We start from the raw sequence: 20,132 nt of genomic DNA, 5'->3' as shown, positions 1-20,132 counted from the left end.
TCAAATTTTATACTTTTGTATTTTTGATATAAATATAATTTTAAAAATTGATATTAAAATGTGTCGTTATTCATGTCCTAATAAAGTTCATGTGTTTTCTACATTAAAGAATTGAGTTGCGGATGACTATTTTAATATCTATGTGTGTGTGTGTGTGGGTGTTGGAAAGTTTACATTTTATTTTATGTAGATGAAGGAAAATGAGTGTTGAAGAAGGAAAGAGTATGTAGAATTGAGTGTCGATGACGGAAAATGAGTGTTGAATTGAGTGTCGATGACGGAAAATGAGTGTTGAATTGAGTGTCGAAGACGGGAAATGAGTGGCGAATTGAGTGTCGATGATGGAAAATGAGTGTTGAATTGTGTGTTGGTGATGGAAAATGAGTGTTGAATTGTGTGTCGATGATGGAAAATGTGTTTCGATTATGTAAAATGGGTGTCGAATAGAGAGTCGATTATGGAAAATGGGTGATGGCAAATGAGTGTAGTATTAACTTGCGTCCAGCACTGAGTATGTGTAGCTCGGTTCTGAAGGTTTAATGGATCCCTGGTCCTATATAAATTTAAACTTAGCTAACATGGTCACTGTCAATATTATTTAACTAGCCATCGGTATGCTGTTAAATGACTGGATGTATATAAATACTAGGTTGTTAATTGACTTCATTTAGTTTTTGTGTGCTGAGTGTAGACTGATGAAAATAAGTGAGGAGCTTAATGTATAATGGACTTGTGTTGATGGATATGTTGGTGTCCTACTGTATGTGCATAAATCGAATGCTAGTGGTCTGATAATATGTTGGGTTATTTACGAAGATATTTATCGATGTGTGCTATGAAAAGCATAAAAGTGTATAGTAAACTTATAGAGTAGGACTCTTGTTTCGGAGACTTTTGTCATAAGGCTTAACAAGGATCGACTCTGAAGGCTTTGAAGATGTATGGTACTGGACATGTCTTGTCTGTAGCTATATCAACACTGAAGGACTCTTGAACTGTAGATGAGAGGTACAAAAATAATTGACTTTGGACCTAGCCCGGTATCGTATAAATTATTTTAGAAATGTGTTGTAGACATTTGGAGTCAGTTGGAGGTTATGTGTAGCTGTACATAATAAAATTTAAATTTGAGTAGTTGAAACTATGTTTGGTTTCTGAAAGTTCCATTGTTCAGAGACTCTTAATCCTTCTAGTAAGTCTAAATGAACCGTGTATGTAGGATGAGAGATTAGTTGTTTCAATATATAATTTAAACTTTTATTTCTTGAAATTCCTAATTTTTTTTTTAGTAATAACATTGGATGATGTATTGACTCGAGTATTATAGTAAATGGTTCTTGATTTGACTAGCGTATTATTCCAACCGGTGCATGTATATAAGCGAGTCCTAGACAGCAGGTCGCTCAGGAGGAGTTCCAGCTGCGCCTTGGTAGAGGACGGACGTGTCCCGGAGCAGCTCCAGCGGTCTTGCTTGTGCAGTTGTTGATAGCACTTCTCGGTGCTATCACGGCTGGCAGCAGACGTTCTTGAAAGGTGCCTGTGTGCCTAGTGCGCACAGGCGATTACAGTTGTGCTGTAAAGGTTAAGTATAAAGTTATTGACGACCAACGAGCTCTGTGACACCCGGGGAGTTAGATCCCCTACAGCCTAGCCTGAACCCGGCTAACTTAGCCCCGGGGGACGGTCAGTGGGTGCGCAAGAGTGTGAGGCACGGACTTAGTATGACAGAGATGGACGACTCAATGCCCTCCCCTCAGGAGGATGCAACCGATGGCGACTGGCAACAGTCGCCACGAAAAAGGCGAAGAGGTCGCACCACGAGATGGCGGCCTCTTCCTCAACCGACCAGGCGGGCCCCCCCCCCCCCCTCCCAACCAACAGCCACCTGCGGCAGCGCCCAAGGCCCCTCGCGTCAAGCCACTCTACGTGTTCCTTGACCAGGGGCACCAATACCCGCGAGTGTACCATACACTCAAGAACGCCCTCACCGAGCGCTTCACCTGCACAAACCGCGGGAAGGACGAAATCATGGTCCACACCGCCACCATCGCGGACTACACGCGCGCGATCAACGCCCTTCAGGCCATTGGTGCGCAGCATTCGGTGCTTCTGCAACAGCACGAAGTACCGAAAAAATTCGTACTACGCGGCGTACACCGTCACACACCAACGGACTTCCTACAAGAGGAGTTCGCCGCACTGAACCTACCCGTCCAGAACCACTGGTTCCTGGAGAACAGGCGGAGGCGGGAGAAGTGCGACGCCCTCGTCATTGAGGTGCCGCAGTCGTGCGACTCAGCGACCATACAGGCTCTGCGCGAATTCGCTGGAATGCGGATTCGCGTGGACGACTACAGGCGACCGAAGGGCCCTGCGCAGCGCAGCAACTGCCAACGTTTTAACCACGTGGGCAAAGGCTGCAGTGCGGCACCAGTCTGCAGATGGTGCAGTGGCCCGCACTGCGCCACCGAATGCCCGCACGGGGGCCAGCAGGAGCACAAAAAGTGTGCTCACTGCGAGGAACCGCACTGCGCCAATTTCAAGGGGTGCAGTGCGTACAAGAAGGAGACACGGAGGCACCTTCCCCCCCAAGAACGAAAGAAGCGGGAGCTGCAGTCCCGCCGCGACATGCGCGACAACACGCGCGCCACCAACCAGCCCCAGCCTCAACAGCAGACACCGCAGGGACATCACGCCCCCCCAAGACACAACCCCTGGGGCCCACCGCCGCCGTGCTTCGGCGACTACCTGGCGCAGGCCAGCGGGAGCCGGTTTGCGCCCCTGCAGCAGCACTGGGAGCCCAGCCACAATGAACTGGACTACCCAGTGCTTGCCAACAACCCGTGGCAGAGGAAGAAGGGGTTCAAGAAGAACCCCACGGGCCACAAAAATGGCCAAGGAAAGCCCCCGCGCCCCACCCAGGACAGGCCCCGACAGCCCGCCCAGGACAAGCTGACAGCCACCAAGCCAGCTCCCACACCGGCGAAGAGAACGCCAGCCCCCACCCAGCCGCAGGCCGCACCCGTGGCAGCAATGGCAGTCGATGCAGCACCAGAGCTGCCAACTGCCCAGCAGACACCGTCCACCAGCGCCCAGGCACCGCAGCTCGCGGACATCCAGGCGGTCATCCACTCCCACGAGGCCATCATAGGCAACGCCCAACTGCAGAGTGCCATCGGCCCTCTGTGCCAGCTTCTAGTCATCTGGCTAGACACGTCCAAATCCATGGCCGACAAAATACGTGCCACCATGGATTGCGTGTGTGCGCTTGCTGGGGTCGTCGTCGATGACCTACAATAATTCGGCACCAAATTGCAGTACACACGCAGCCACTAGTCTTAAGTTACATTCCCTCCTCTTCTGGAATGCACGCGGCATTAAAAATAAACTACCGGAATTTATTAACCACCTGGATAAATATAAAATAAAAATAGCTGCGATAAACGAAACGCATCTGACTCCGACAGACAGGCTGACAATATTAAATTATGTCATTTATAGGCGTGATCGAGACGCACGAGGCGGCGGAGTAGCCCTTGCTGTACACACTAGTGTACAACACACTGCCTGCCAGCTCCCGGATTTCCAACAACTGGAGGCTATAGGAATTAATTTAAACATAAATCGGCAACAAATTAAATTAATTGCAATGTACGCCCCACCAGGCAGGTCCCTCAGCGAGGCAGACCTGGATACTTTATATGGAGCGGCCCCGAGCTTCCTTGCTGTAGGCGATATAAATGCAAAACACATAGAGTGGAACTGCAGGCGCGCTACAGCGAACGGCAGACTACTCTACACTCACCAACTCAACAAAAACTACACTGTACACGCTCCCTCAGAGCCCACGCATGACTCTGGTCGACTGAACGACATGCCTGATATTTTAGATATCGCCCTGAACAAACGTGTCAACACGGGATTCGAACTCGAGGTTGTACACGACATGTCATCGGATCATTTCCCTGTCCATTTAAAATTTTATGACGTAAATATAGACTCCAACCAGCCACGAAAAATCAGGGACTATAAAAACGCGGACTGGCAACAATTTAAAAACTATTTAGCAGTAAATCTCCCCGACGCGGCCGAAATAACTATTGAAAACAGCGATAATTTAAACTCCGCGATATTAGAACTAACAGAAAAAATCCAGGATGGTATTAGCCAGTGCATCCCAGAAAAGGAGGTTAGGTTAGCACACGACGAGCTGCCAGAATACATCCGCAGCTTGATTTCACAAAAAAATCGACTGCGGCGTGAATACACACGGCGTCGTACACAAGAGACGAAACGCCGAATAAACGAACTACAAACAATCATTTCAGATGAAATCTCACTCTGGCGAGGCAGCCAGTGGGAAACTAAAATCGCGCGACTCGACACCCAGGACGGAAGTGCCTGGACAATGACGAAGCGGATTTTAAATAAATCGGACAAAATCCCGCCCCTTGAAACAAACAATGGTGTAGTTTTTCAGCCCTGTGATAAGGCACAAGCTTTCGCCGACACACTGGAAGCAGCATTCCAGCCCAACATGCAGCCCTGCGACAGGATATTCACGGCGCAAATTTACCGCGAACTCCGTGTTAAATTGCGACTGCCCACAACCTCTGAGCCTTTACTTACACAGGCACAAGAAATAAAGCGTGCTATCAAGAAAATGAAGCCGCGAAAAGCTCCCGGGAATGACGGCATACAGGCTGTTGTTCTCAAACAACTCCCGAACGAAACACTCGAATATCTAGCCGAGTGCATAAATGCAATGTTTCGGTTAAACATTTTTCCCTCACAATGGAAAGAGGCTAGAGTTATAGTCTTTCACAAGCCAGGTAAAAATAAAACACTGCCACAGAATTACAGACCTATCAGTCTGCTAAGTACTGTGTCTAAAGTCGTGGAGAGTATTATACTACACAGACTTAATGTACACATCCACGAGAATAACATACTGCCGGATGAACAGTTCGGCTTTCGCAGTACACACTCGACAGTACATCAGCTCGTGCGCCTGACAGAAGAAATCACAAGCGCATTTAATATACAGGATTATGTAGTCGCTACGTTTATAGACGTAGAGAAAGCCTTCGACAGAGTATTTCATGCGGGGCTAATCTACAAACTCTACCAAACAGGATTTCCAGACTGTTATATTAAACTAGTCGCGTCCTATTTAACAGACAGAACCTTTAGAGTATCTACTGAAGGAGCTCTATCAGACATAAAACAAATAAGAGCAGGTGTACCGCAGGGAAGCATCTTAGGCCCTGTACTCTTTAATATATATGTCAGTGACATGCCACGCCCCGCACACCGACTAGTAAAGCTGGGCTGTTATGCAGATGACACAGTGCTGTATAGCAGGTCCCACAACCTCCAGCTAGCTACCAACAGACTGCAAGTCGCGCTCACTGAGTTCGAACAATGGTGCACGACTTGGCGTATAAAAGTAAATACAACGAAATCAGAGGTTATTGTATTTACTCGTAAAAATCTCCCGCCTGTAGAACACAGGCCGCAAATACGTTTGTTTGACGAACAAATACCGCATAAGGATGTAGTGAAATATCTAGGTGTTCACATGGATAGGAAACTACTCTGGCGCAATCACATTGACACTAGGCGAGCGCAAGCGCAGGCTAGGATTAGTGCACTATACCCAGTAATGAGTAGACGATGCGGCAGCAAGGTTAAAACCGGCCTACTGCTGTACAATGCAATAATACGCCCAATAATTACATATGCAGCCCCAGTCTGGGCAACAGCTGCCCCCACACACCTAATAAAACTGCAGCGGATTCAGAATAGGTGCATTCGAATCGCCACAGACGCCCCACGATACTGCCCTGTAGAAGCATTGCATCGTGAAACCGAGTCAGAGACTTTACAAGACTTTTACACTCGTACAACACAAACTTTTTACGATAAATGCGTAAATAGTTTAAATCCGCATATTTCCTCACTCGGAAATTATGATCCCGACGAAACACAAAAATACAAACGCCCGAAATCCATCCTGGCGCATCGACCACCGTAGTGGCCCGTGATTGGCTGGAGGCTCCGGCCAATCACAGCGCACCTGCGCTCAGCCGAGGCCCGACCCCAACAGCGCGGTTGCGGACTGGCGAGAAAATTCTGCTTAAGAATCGCGCAGTTTTTACACTCGTATTTCTGGCAGCTTCAGACTTAGTATTAAGCATTTTAATTTCTTAAGACATAACTTTAAGTCCTAATATTAGCATTAAGTAATAAAATTCTAAACATGTGCCTGACCACGTCCTGGAGTGCAAATATGCAACATTGGACTAGCCAATGATTGACATGCTCAGGCTGGCAGCACATTGTGATTGAATTAAATCCCCCCCCCCCCCCGCCCCCGCACCCGGCGATACACATGCTTTTTGGCCCAGCGGGGCCCTAATGAATTTTTTGGCCCATCGGGGCCCTAATTATTTTTTGGCCCATCGGGGCCCTAATGAATACACCAACACACAAATTCCCCACTCTCATAGGAATGTTTATTCTTAATTATTAAGTGAGTAGACTCACTATCGAAGAATAGGTGTCCGACCATGTGCCCGACCACGTCCTGCGGTGCAAATAAGCAACATTGGACTAGCCAATGATTGACATGCCCAGGCTGGCAGCACAATGTGTCGGGCATACATGGCCGTGGTAACTGGGGCAACCTGGGTGCTGCGGCCATATAAACTCATAGTTGTAAGATGTACCTTTCTTTCTTTCAGCTCACCTGGCTGGCTGGAAGCCTGGGGGAAACGACGAAGTCGCCCCCTAAAAACCAGTCATGACCAAAAACCCAAATGCGGACAAAAATGTCCAAGTGCCCGCCCTTGCTAAGTAGATATTTTCTACTCTTCCAACTCTTCTTCCTGAGCCATCCTTCTATTCCCGTAGCCAACCCGCATGTAATTAATGCATGAAATTTTGCATCCCGCATGTAAGTGCCCAGGGTTTTCCCTGTGTCTATGCAGGTTTTACCTGGGCCCAACTTATCTAGTTTTAGTCTAGAATAGTCAGTGAGGGGAGTTAGTCATGGCGCCAATCGCTGCCATGGCTGGCCAATCCCCCTCCTAGCACACGATGCATGTTCCCTTTTCTGCATGATTAGAGCGTATAGGCTTCGGCCTGAGACGCACTTAGAGTCTGTCCCTAACCCGGACCCCTCCCAAACACACTTAGTTTTAATTTAGGTTAGGAAAAAAAAAAAAATAGGTCGCTCAGTTTGTTACTGGCGACGACGACGGTGTAAGGATCACCTAGTTTGATTCTTCTGGTGCATAAGACGCGTAATTACCTGTTCTTGTGAACTCGATGGCATCTTTACCATCTAAAACGACGAACATGATGGATGTTGTACCATCGACTACGGGAACCCTGACGTCAGCTATGGCGGAGAAGGTGCAGATCCCGTCGGCAACGACGACGACGTCATCACAAGAGGAGACTTCAACAGTCGTGATACCGTCAGCAGGAGAGACTTTAATGCCGGTGGTGCTGGCTACACAGGAAAACTCTACGAACTTCGTTTCGTCCTCGATGGAAACTTCAATGACTGGTGATTCAAGAACGACTAACGAACATCGGTGCTGTTACTGTGACAAAAGTTTTAAATACCGTCAACATGCAAGAAGACATGAAAATCATGTCTGTAGAAGAAACGCTAATCGTGTGACATTTCCGTGTGCCCCATGTGGTGTACATTTCACAAACAAAAGTAATTTGATTAGGCATTGTAAAAGCAAAGTTCATTTGCAAGTTGAACATCGAGGAAGCGATGATAATTGCGATGAATATCTGTATCAGTGCCGCTACTGTGGTAAACGATTTGAGCGACTACGAAGTACACGCATCCATGAAAAGCATGGCTGCAGAAGAAATCTTGACCGTGTAAAATTTCTGTGTGAGAAGTGCGGTATACAGGATACACAAAAATTTTACTTGAAAAAACATTATAAATTTTGTAAAGATAGGTTTCTAGCATCATCTCTGGTCCTCTAAGGTGTTACACTCCTGATCTGATGTATCGTGATCTGTATGAATTAGTTGTATTTTGTCACTATTAAAACGAAATATAATAATTTATTTTAATAGAAATGAATGTTGCAAGGACTGAGAAAATATATACGATATATATACATACAGTTTCAGATTTTATTGTGTATGCATGTACAATTTAAAATAAATTATTGAATTAAAGAATTTTTTTTATTAATTTTTCTTAACCTACATCGTTTATCTTAATGTAATAAACTACATGTGGCACGTAATTTAGGTCGGATTTGTAATGTCCGTTTTGTCTTGTTTGTGAGTATTATTTTGTTTACCAATAATGCTGAAGACAGTTTTTTTTTTGCTAAAATTATTTCAGTCTGAGTATGCCATATGCATTCTTAAGATTTTTATGGGAGATGTTTTGGTAAAGTGCTGGTACAGGTAATACCGCAACATTAGAGCAAATCTGATTGGAACTTGATTTATTATTTCTAAAATAATAATTTATTACTCTCCCGAAATAAACATAACATACTTGTGGGAAATCTATGGTCTTAAATCGTAACCTGTCATATATTGGTGTACACTACGGAGGTGATATTAAAAAATTGAATAATGTTAATCAATTGCGTACACTTCGAAGTAATCTGGTGCACTGGCTGGGCTGTAACAGTAAGATTCTGGATACTTGGTAAGCGATTATTCGTCCGAATTACTCACACATTTGTACTGATTACTAACATGAATTTAGGGTTCACGAAAAAAATGTATACTAGCCGGGATCATGATTTAAAATATTTTGCCGCTTATAATTATCAGAGTATTGAGTATGGTATGTAAAGTTCGACTCCTCTCGTATATGTGCTACACATTTATTTTTGTAGGTAGCAAGATATACATTCGTAGGCTGATTTTATGCTCTGGTTCGGTGATGTATACTTTGAAGTGGTTCCAGCAAGTACTTTACGTATGCTGGATTACGATTTCACTGGAGTTTTACGTGTACTGAGTTGGAAGGCTAGTGATGAGATGTATGCATGTCTTGAGCAAAACATATGAGTGTCGCAGCATTCTGCAAGCTTGCAATTCCCGCGCGAGGGGTCAATGTTCATTTGCAGGTGATGGTAGGCGTGTCTCGATCGAGAAGTCTCTGCCTCTATCATTGAGAATTTTTTTTTGCGGTTGGCGTGCTTGAATTTATGTACTTTTGACTAGTCGTACGTGAATAAGTTTAAATTCGTATGCATTGGAACATATTTTTCTACATGAGGTAATAAAAATACATAGATGCTACATTGACTGAGATAGGTATCGAACACATGGTTCTTACCCTATGAGTGACTAGCACTTGTTTGACCTATCTCCACTAACCCTCGTTTACTTTGTGATATAGATGGGACATGGCTGTTTTCAGACAGATTATGGTTAAAATGTCTTGGACAAAGTGTCCTTTGTAGAAATTACTATGTGTGGTAATTATTTTAGTCGAAGTGGTAATTTAATAAAACACGTAAAAATAGCGTGAAGGTTTTTCTAATGTGTAAACAAATTAATGATAGGATGAATTTGTATGTAGAAATGGTGGTATACTACATCTCTTGAAGAAGGCTGCATGGTATATATAATGAAAGACTCTTGGGCTCAAGAAACTACACTATAGGTGGAAAAGGATGATGCGGTTCCCAAGATTAAATGAAAGGAACTTTGATGATTTTTTTTCTATATACTACAATTATTTAATTGAGTTTGTGATGATGGGTTGAAGGATTAAATAATAAAACTGGACTCATAGGCTTTTACAGAAAATGAGAATGGAGCTCACAAGATCATAGATTGTGGTAAATCACTGACAACTGAAATGTGGAAACGATATCATAAAATGAGTTATATTGATGCAGCTCATGACAATATTGATGACAGCTATGATGATGATTTACATCTGTGATAGTGACACGGACGCGGAGATTTAAAGACAAATAATATTATGAATATAGAAAAGATGGAAGCCTTAGCACGCCGATCGTGACGAGAAACAAATATTGAAGGATGTTGATGGTATCGGGAAGACTGAAACTAATGAAGGTATCAACACTGTGAAAAGTGAGAATACATTCAAGCCTATATTTAGCAGATCCTCCATACTTTGTATAAATGGTGGACTCCTGAAATGGAAGCATACAGGCGATGAAGACACTACGACATCAACGATATTGAGTTCTTGCAGTAATCTGGGTGAAGACGTTGTCTTCTACGGTGATTGCTACAGTGACTCTGAGGCTGTTTACAAAGGCATAGACTGTGATGCAGAACCTAAAGCTGACAAGATCGAAGAATGTGGTGGTGTCCTGAGACCGAAGCGATGGAAACGTCGTGTTATAATAAATAAATCTGATCAAGCTTGTGATGATCGCTGGCTAGATGATGAAAGTAACCCTGAGGATGGTGTTAAAACGGAAGACACCAGAGATCATAATATTTATAATAAACAAGCAATGAAGATGGTGGCAGAAGAGATTGATTCCACATCATGGAAAGATCCAAAAATATTGGTTGACCGGCTAAGACTGATGGTGGCATCTGTTCGTAGAGGAAACTACTTGCATATTGTGGAAGTATCGCCCATACTGTAAGAACTTCGGAACGCTGGCTACATGCAATAATCATTTGATTAACTGTCATGTGTGTACTAATGAAAAATAAAAAGAATTATTTATATTTAAAAAAAGTATGATTTATTTCTTGTATCCTGATTTCCAAATAAGCCTGTGTTTCCGCTACTGTATGTGTGATCATTCCGTTTCCTGTGTGTACTGTGTGTACGTTCCGATTTCCTATGTGTACATTCCGTTTTCCTGTGTGTACATTTCGTTTTCCTGTTTGTACATTTCGTTTTCCTGTTTGTACATTTCGTTTTCCTGTTTGTACATTTCGTTTTCCTGTTTGTACATTTCGTTTTCCTGTTTGTACATTTCGTTTTCCTGTTTGTACATTTCGTTTTCCTGTGTGTACATTTCGTTTTCCTGTTTGTACATTTCGTTTTCCTGTTTGTACTTTTCGTTTTCCTGTGTGTACTTTTCGTTTTCCTGTGTGTACATTACGTTTTCCTGTGTGTACTGTGTGTACATTGCGTGTTGGAGCCGAGTAGACTTGTATCCATGTAGCTTCATAGACATTTAGTTTCGTAGCCATGCGGTCTTTTAGTCATGCAGTCTCTCAGCCATGTTTAACTCGGAACCAGCTAGATCCTTTTAGACTCGTAGCCTTGTAGCCTCGTAGTCTCTTAGACTCGTAGCATTGTGGCCCAATATCATTGGAGCTGTTGAAAGAAAAGGTAGTTGGGGCATTTGGAGCTGTTGGAGCCATTTGGAGGCTGTTGGTGCATTTGGAGGCTGTTGGAGCATTTGGAGCTGCTGGAGCATTTGGAGCTAAGAAGTAGTCGTTGCACGTCTATGCAAAGCTAAATGTTTATAAGTTTGCTGGCTTTCGCAAGTGATTCTGTAGTAGGATAGAAATTGTGTAATAAATATTATGTTTGTAAACGACTTTGTGGTGTTTTATTTCTCGAACCTTACGCTTTTCTGGTATTTAAATTAAATTTATTTTAGCTTCGTCCAGGATCGTGCCAAGGACCTTAGACGACCTAATTAATCAGTATATTGTTTGCAAATTTATTTAATGAATTTTTAACTTTTTCCTGAATTTTTAGTTTAATTATTACGAATTTTCAATATGGTGGTCTTGATGGCTTATAGGATGATGGTAGTAGAGGTTTTAAAGTCTCTTTAAGAATGTTGAACGTGGCTTATTGAAGTTATTATTTTTTCATAAAATTAAACATTATTGCAACGATCGAGGATCTAACCAAGGACTGGAGCGGATCGAATCGATATGTAAATTAATGAGTGATTTTTTTGATGAATTTTGGATTTTTTCCCGCTTTTCTAGCTGCATTATTACATGATTTCAAGATGGCGTCCGAATTTCAAGATGGCGGGGGGCACCTCGGTAATAAATGTTTACTGCACTGTAGCGGGTTAGAATGAAATTATCCAGATGGAAATGTACTCTATAATATGAGTACACACACAAGATGACGTACTCCAGAAGGTGGTAGCTCCTGGTAGCATCTACTGAACATTAAATGTCGGGTCCATGATGGTCGACAAGGACAAAGTCAAACTTCAAAGTCAAGGTCAAATTTCAAGGTGAAGGTTAAATTTCAAATTCAAGGTCAAATTTCAAAGTCAAGGTCAAATTTCAAGGTGAAGGTCAAATTTCAAATTCAAGGTCAAATTTCAAAGTCAAGGTCAAATTTCAAAGTCAAGGTCGAATTTCAAGGTCAAGGTCAAATTTCAAGGTCAAGGTCATATTTCATGTTCAAAGGCAAATTTCAAGGTCAAGGTCAAAGTTCAAGGTCATGTCAAATTTCAAGGTCATGTCAAATTTCAAGGTCAGGGTAAAATTTCAAGGTCAAGGTCAAATTTCAAGGTCAAGGTCAAATATCAAGGTCAAGGTCAAAGGTCAAGGTCACAACCATCCAAGATGGCCGCCGTGACGTTATATCAGCTGATGATGTATGAACCTTGGTATTGGTGACGGTAGATCGGTCTGTAGGTGGCTTCTGTGGAGGAAGGATCTGATGTTTTTTTTAGTTTTTACCCTCAACGGTTTCGAACCAAAAACGGGAATCGATATAATCAATCATTATATTTATTGTCAATTTATTTAATGAATTTTGAACTTTTTCCCGCATCTCTAGCATAAAAATTATGGATTTTCAAGATGGCGGCCAAATGACAATATGGTAGGTCTGTCTCGAACAGGTGGTGCTATTATTACTTTAAATTAAAAAAAATTACAAGTCCAAATATGCATGTTATTTTTATATATACCTTATTTAATCTTCGGTCTGGTAAATGTCTCGATGGCCGAGCGGTTAAAGGCGTATGTTTTCCAACCTAGAGATCAGAGCTGCGATGGTTCGAATCACAGCGTTTCCAATATATTTTTCATAAAAAATTAAATTTAAAATGTCGATAAGGTTCATAATAGCTATGGTAGGTAATGGAACATCGACCTTATGTGATGAGACAGAGCGACGCTGGCGCTATCTAGGAACAAACAACAGAAACAAAGTCGACGGTATCCAAGATGGCGGCCCTCAGTGGAACAGAAAAAAGTCAAGAGCGACGCTGGTGCTATCTAGGAACAAACAACAGAAACAAAGTCGACGGTATCCAAGATGGCGGCCCCCAGTGGAACAGAAAAAAATCAAGAGCGACGCTGGCGCTATCTAGGAACAAACAACAGAAACAGAATCGTCGGTATCCAAGATGGCGGCCTCCAGTGGAACAGAAAAAAAATTCGTTAAAATCGGATAATAAATAAAAAAAGTTAAAGATGGCGACCGTAACGAAAATTGCAACGGTGATGTCATCATTCAAAATGGCGGAAAACACATCACAGCAATTTTCTAGAACACAATGACGTCATCCAAAATGGCGGATCCAAGATGGCGGATCCAAAATGGCCGCCGTGATCTACTTGTCCCGTTACGCTGTGTCCCGTTACGCTGTGTCCCGTTACGCCTGCTGCACGCACGAAAAAGTGTCACGATATGCACATTGTCACGTTACACTCGTTCAAGATGGCCGCCGTGACGTCAGAATCCAAGATGGTGGACACCGGCACCGGCACCACACCCTGAACCCTGATCCAGTAGCCCCTATTATATACTACTAAAACATTTTAATCTGGTAAACATAAATTGTAAGTAAATTTGTTCATTTTTCTACAGATGTGCCAGATGCTGAAAAATGAAGTCTGCGATTGGTCAGTAAGCTGGGATGAGTATGCCCTGGTGCCACGTGCTACGAAAGGCAAGTGGTGGATCGGCTACGAGGATCGCCTGTCGATAACTGAGAAGGTAAGTGCTGGCCGCGAGTTAAACTACTGGCCCAAGCTCCTGAAAGTGAATCTATATCCAGTGGTTTTCTGCGAACAACATTGCACGTTATGGCGTCCAGCAGTTGTTGGTAGTGAAGGAAAACATATACAATAGTAGACACGCTCACCTCCCACAGAAACGATAAAATTATATAATTATAAAGCTAGCACGGAGAATCCACCATACGAGTGGCAGTTAAACAAATTCCTCGCGGCCAATTGAATTTCGATTCATGAAATATATTTTCCAAATGCTATATTTGAGAGATGCATTTTCCTTTTTTTCGCTCAAAAAGAAAATATTATATTCAAAAAGAAGAATTGTAAGATGAAATTGTTGCTTCTAAAATATCATACAGGATACATATTGGTCTGATTATTATTAAGATTTTCTCAATTGGCACTCGTTATTGGAAGGTTGACCACTGAGATAAAGTCTATGCTGGCATGATGATAACTGTGAACTAACCGGATAACGGATATATGGACCCCCAATAACTGGATATACTGCAGACGTGAAATTAATACACTGAAATACATTCCGCACATAAATGAATATATATTAGATTATTGGGATTCAGTGTCATATCACGAGTGGGTTGCCGTAAGCGGGAGAGGCTACATATTCGCATCGCACGCCCGTTGTGGAGTCCTGGCGAAAGCATCACTCAGTTACTAGAGCCGGCCACTGGTCAGCAATCATTCCCCGTAGGGACCCAGGCTCCTTGGCCAGCCAGTCAAAATGACAGACTGATGACTCCTCGCAGGCGCTGTACGCCGTGGGACGCCACCTGGGCGGCGCCAGCGTGTGGGCTCTCAACGCCGACGACTACGCCGGGCGCTGTTTCAACATCAAGTACCCGCTCCTCACCAACATCCTCCGAGTCATCCACTACGACCGATACCTCGAGTACCGCCGCCATTCCCTCTATGACCACCATGAAACTTGGGGCAACAATACTCTTCACGCAACCAGCAATAACGCATGAATGATCAGTGGTTTTTGCACGTATAAATTTACGCCGTACAAACGTATTTCTTATATTAATAAATATTACTTCATTACAACATTGTATTGATAGTTGTTTAGTCTCTATGGGTTGTTATTTACAAATAAAAAAATATGTATGAAAATGTGTTTCGTTTTACTAAGACAACCTGTAGTGGAAAAAATCAGACCTACATTAAAAATGTCTTAATTATTTTGCCTGCAAATAAGAGTAATATTTATAATTATAATACTGTAACAAACTAATCCTAGTATCGTGACATAGCGTTGAACTGCTCACCCTAGGCAAGATAATGTATGCAAAGAGAATCAATTTGCGTAACCTGTTACAAATTATATTTATCACGCAACGCAGAAACACATCCTATAGGCGTTATCACCAAACGTTTTAGCCGGACATGTGCGGACACGGTTGTCACGGACATAATTTAAAGAAATTTTACGTTAAGCAGTTATGAAAACCGGCTGAAACACAGACGTAATGCCTGGTCATTGCACAATCTGGCAAAAAGAATACCCGAGTCCTGAACAAGGTTTCATTTCTCACACACAAACTTCTGAATTCCACCCATGAATACTGCCGTTTGTCAAAGAAATTGGGAATGTAAATTTAACTTCAATCGAGCGGAGGGAGGTTTGACGACGCGATGCCTAGCGCTGGCGACCGACCTCAGACACACGACGCCCGTGCACTCGCCGCGAACAGAAACCGAGAGTGTCTGGCTCAGGGTTGTTTTGACAGGAACTTACATTATTTTCATTACACTTAATATTTAACAAAATAATTTAATTATAAGTAGTATATATTGGCCAGTCCGGAAACTGGGTTCTGGGTTGTGCCGGTGCCGGGTCAATGACCAACCTCTCTGACGTCACGGCGGCCATTTTGAAAGACCGTGACCTTGACCTTTAACCTTGGCCTTTGACTTGGCAGCCATTTTCGAGACAGAACCACCATCTTGTATTAAGACGTAACTGTTGCAATTATCGTTACGACCGCCATCTTGAAAATCTTTATTTATTATCCGATTTTAATGAAAAAAATTCTAAAATTCACGAAAAATTTTATTAATCAAATTTTAATAAAAATATTTTAAAATATCGTTGCACTTTTTGTTATGCCTGCCATCTTGGATTCTATAAATGTTGCTTGTTTCGTTACGCCCACCATCTTGGCTGAGTATGATGTCGTTACACTTTTCGTTACGGCTGCCATATTGGATTTTATAACAATGCAATTTCTGTTACGACCGCCATCTTGGAAATTCGTAATTATTTAGCTAGAAATTCGGGAGAAATTCCAAAGTCATTAAATAAATATGCAAATAATATACTGATTAATTTGATCGATTACTGTCCTTGCTTCGATTGATAAACAATGCAAAAAAAAATTAATTTAATTATAAGTACCACAAAAGTAATAGGTTCTATAAATAAAACACCACCAGTTCTTTTACAAAATAAATTTTATTACCTAATTTCTATACTACTACAAGTTCAAAAAAAAAACAAGCAAATTACTAAAGTTATTTAGCGTTTCTCGATTTCTGCATCCGCTAACCTAGAATTAAAGCGAGGTGGAAAGCCCCACCATTTGACATAGGATCGTCCATTTCTTCGTTTTACAATCTTCTCCACCAAGTACGTATCGGGATACAATGTAGGCTGAATCTCTTCGGCATAGAAGCCGCCACGAATAGGCTTGTGGTCCAAATCTTCGAGGTAGTAAATCCTAGGTTCTGATTCTCGAACTTATGTCATACTATTAAAGTTCGGGACTTCAGTTCGCAGTGAAACCTTTCTCGAAGATGCCTTTCTGCTTTGAGTATCGCACAATGTCACCAACGTTAGTTTTAAGCTTTCGTGAATATTTCTTCTTTGTGTTGGAAAACACAGTTCGAAGCAAGTGATCATCCTTTATGTCTTTAGGACTTCATTTTCGTGGTATAATTCACCGTGGAAATGTATTCGCTTATTAGTTTCAACAAGATGACAAGCCACTTGTAATTTCCGTTAGCCGTGAACTGTCGCCACATCTTGTGTCATGAGTGAGTGGGGCGCTCGATTTAAAGATGGCGGATCCAATATGTAGGACCGAAAATGACTGCCGGGTCAAATGTCAAGGTCACGTTCATCCAATATGGCCGCCGTGACGTCAGAGAGGCCGGTCATTGACCCGGCAGTTGCACCACAACCCAGAACCCAGTTGCACCACAACCCAGAACCCAGTTTCCGGACTGGCCAATATATACTACTATGATTAAAAAATGTCTTCAAACAAAACAAAATATTTCAGTCTAAATTTAGAGGTGCAATGTATGTCTCGGGCAATCAACCAAGGTATTTTTTCCTCAGTCATTTGCCGCAGGAGAATCACTAACGTTTGGGGAAGCAGGATACATGCACTACGTCTGGCTCGTGCGCGCAACATTAACTGTAATCAGCGCTAACTTAGCATCAAGTTTACTGGATGACAGCGTCACGTCCCTTGTAGGAGACTACTTCGCTTTTTTCAATCACAAAGTATATATTTATGACTTATTTTTTATGATAAAAATAATACTGATCTAAAAATCACTTCGATTTAAACTTAAGATATTGAGAAGCGTACACATAATGACAGAATTTATATTCAATAAATTAATTAGTTATTTATAGAAAATAAGGGAATCATCACACAGTCACCTACTGTAATAACTACAATTAAAATTCAATAAGGTTCTTGAGCATATCAAAATAATTGCGCTTACATCACTCTCGTCATAGACATGTTCTAAAGCAGGACAAGTTTTCGTTTTGAGGTCGATTCAGGGATTTTTGCCTGTGGAAAATATCCTCGGGTCCAGAACTGCTTGTGGCATGGTGGACCATTCACAGAGTATGCCGAAGTCGCGCAGGTGGCCATATCCCGGTGGCCGGAGATGCTAACCAGCCTGAATTGACTTTTTGAACTATGGTACAGTGTTGTGGGTATATTGTATATAGTGCTGTAGGCTGAAATGTTGAAATATTCAAGTCAAAAGAATCTGCGACGAATAAATATATATGTACCTAACCACCTTTATCTAGGATGTTATCGTAGAACCTACTCTTGATGATGTGACAGACAGGAGAACTGTTAGCGATAGTATGTTACCGCGGAAGCTTCGCGCTGATGAAGTGACTTGCGGCGAGCAGAATGTGGACGTCGGCACCAAGCCACGAGGACCTCATCACCACAATGCAGACAGCACTGCTGAAGAGACATCACAAGCGAGGCTGTTCCTGGACTTCACTTGCGACCGAGGACAGATGGTGCTGCAAGAGGTGAGAAGGCAGAAGTTACGTCTCATCTAAAAATACGAGACCCTACCATTTCGCTTTATATCCTACAAGCAGCCTAGAGTTATAGCTTGCACTTGCCTTAGAAAACAACGATATTTTCGCTGTAGCAGGCGCTTCATATCTGGGTGGCCCAGAACGAAATTTGTCCGCTCAGTTACTATGGATGTAACAATTACGTATCAGGAATCCTATTTTTTTTAAATTATTATTCCGCGGTTCCTCGAAAACGCGCCAGTCATATTGTAACTTGGATGATGCCTTACAACAGCCAATGGTTGATTCACTTCCAAGTTTTCCTTCACTGACCGACACAGTGCTCGTAAATGGTTAAAATCGATCTCGTTATCGAGTCCCAGAGGCCAGTGACGTTCAAGCAGATCTTATAGTATGTCACATCTAACACCGAGGGAAATATCCATAGATTAAAATTAATTTCATCTTCAGCATTGTAAAAATCATTGAAAGGGCGAAGGGAGAAGGGTTGGATGAGGCTTTGAGGTATGAATACATTATCATTCTTTGACAAGACAACAATTATAATTATATACAACAATATAATTCAGATGTAATAACAATGATGGCATGGCTGGGTTCATTGTAAATATAAATGTAACATAAAAGATTACATAAAATGTTTTAACAGTCTTAAGTAAGAATCATGTCACTGACATCTCTGGGTAGGGTTGCAGCCTCCTATATTGGACACGTCTCTGGTAGTTCTCCCTCACCCAGGGCTGCTGGGAGCCGGCTTGCTCTGGCTGGCGCTAGCCAAGGAAGACCTTGAGCTGGCCCTGGAGCTGAACCTCAGTGTGGGCAGCGAGGTCGTATGTATGACCTGCATGAGCTAGACGGCGGCCGGGTCACTGGGGCCCATCATCAGGTGTGTGGGCTGCGAGCACCGCTGGAGGTGGGACCTGCAGGGCCAGGTCCTCAAGGCGGGCATCGTGGTGAGCGCTGCTTGTAGATACTTACAGTGATCCTTCTGCCACATTTCTAAATATTTCTGACTTGAGTCTAGTGAGCTTATGGGCCTGCATCAGGCAAGACGAATCTACCATTGTTGTAAATATAAAAATGCAGCATTATGTCGCTGCTCCTTCTCACCATCTTACCCAGCATGCATTCGTAATGACCGCCATATTGACAAGGCGTTCAAGTATTTCCCCCTCTTTAACGAACATTCAGTCCTCTGAATCGAAAAACACCCTTACTTTGACTCGGGTTTTACATTTAATCCAAGATACTTAAAAAATAAAAATAAAAACTCGAACAAAAGCTCTTTGGGGTCTGCATCTAGAAAACCTGTAACGATGTCTTACATCCCATTCAACATTTGTCCTAGATGAACAACATTCCCGACGGCGACTTCGCTTCTCAAATGATGCTGCCAGAGTTCAGGGAGAAGAACTGCTGGCCACGTACAGCTACGCCATATTCCGGTTTTCTCATGCAGAAGTTCAACTTCACTTGAGTAGCAATGCATCATTAACGAGTAGCAGTTATTGTTACAGGCGTCATGCACCATTCATGTTCTCCAATATTATAATATTTTACTATCACATAAAATGTTTCCATTATGTTAAATATTCAATTTGTGAGAAATATTTAAGAATATTAACATTCAACCAGTATTGAAACCACAAAAAAGGCCCCAAATGAGCTTTTTTGAGACAGAAACCTAGCGACTTGCACAACAAAATCCAGCCGTGCTACCGAGCCAGGTCTCCGCATTTGGAATGTGAGCTGATGGTCGTTGACCAGCGCACTTCACGTCTCCCTGCGCGCGTGTGCTAGCGTGGAGCTGCTGCCGACATCAGCCTACGGGTACGTGGTGGACCCG

General features: G+C 42.7%; 1 protein-coding gene across 1 annotated transcript in view; it reads left to right on the top strand.

The window, feature by feature from the left end:
* Window positions 1-15,027, top strand: part of LOC134546322 (chitinase-3-like protein 1) — a 167,306-nt gene extending 152,279 nt beyond the window's left edge. The window contains exons 8-9 of the mRNA XM_063389065.1: window positions 13,811-13,939; window positions 14,727-15,027. Coding sequence (XP_063245135.1) covers window positions 13,811-13,939; window positions 14,727-14,948 — 351 coding nt within the window. The 3' untranslated portion in view covers window positions 14,949-15,027. The remainder of the gene's footprint in view (window positions 1-13,810; window positions 13,940-14,726) is intronic.
* Window positions 15,028-20,132: the final 5,105 nt, after the last annotated feature.

Source organism: Bacillus rossius, chromosome 1, assembly GCF_032445375.1.
Source record: "Bacillus rossius redtenbacheri isolate Brsri chromosome 1, Brsri_v3, whole genome shotgun sequence".
Classification (NCBI taxonomy): Eukaryota; Metazoa; Arthropoda; class Insecta; order Phasmatodea; family Bacillidae; genus Bacillus; species Bacillus rossius.
The sequence above is the reverse complement of the archived record's forward strand: the minus strand, read 5'-3'. Positions and strand labels throughout refer to the sequence as shown.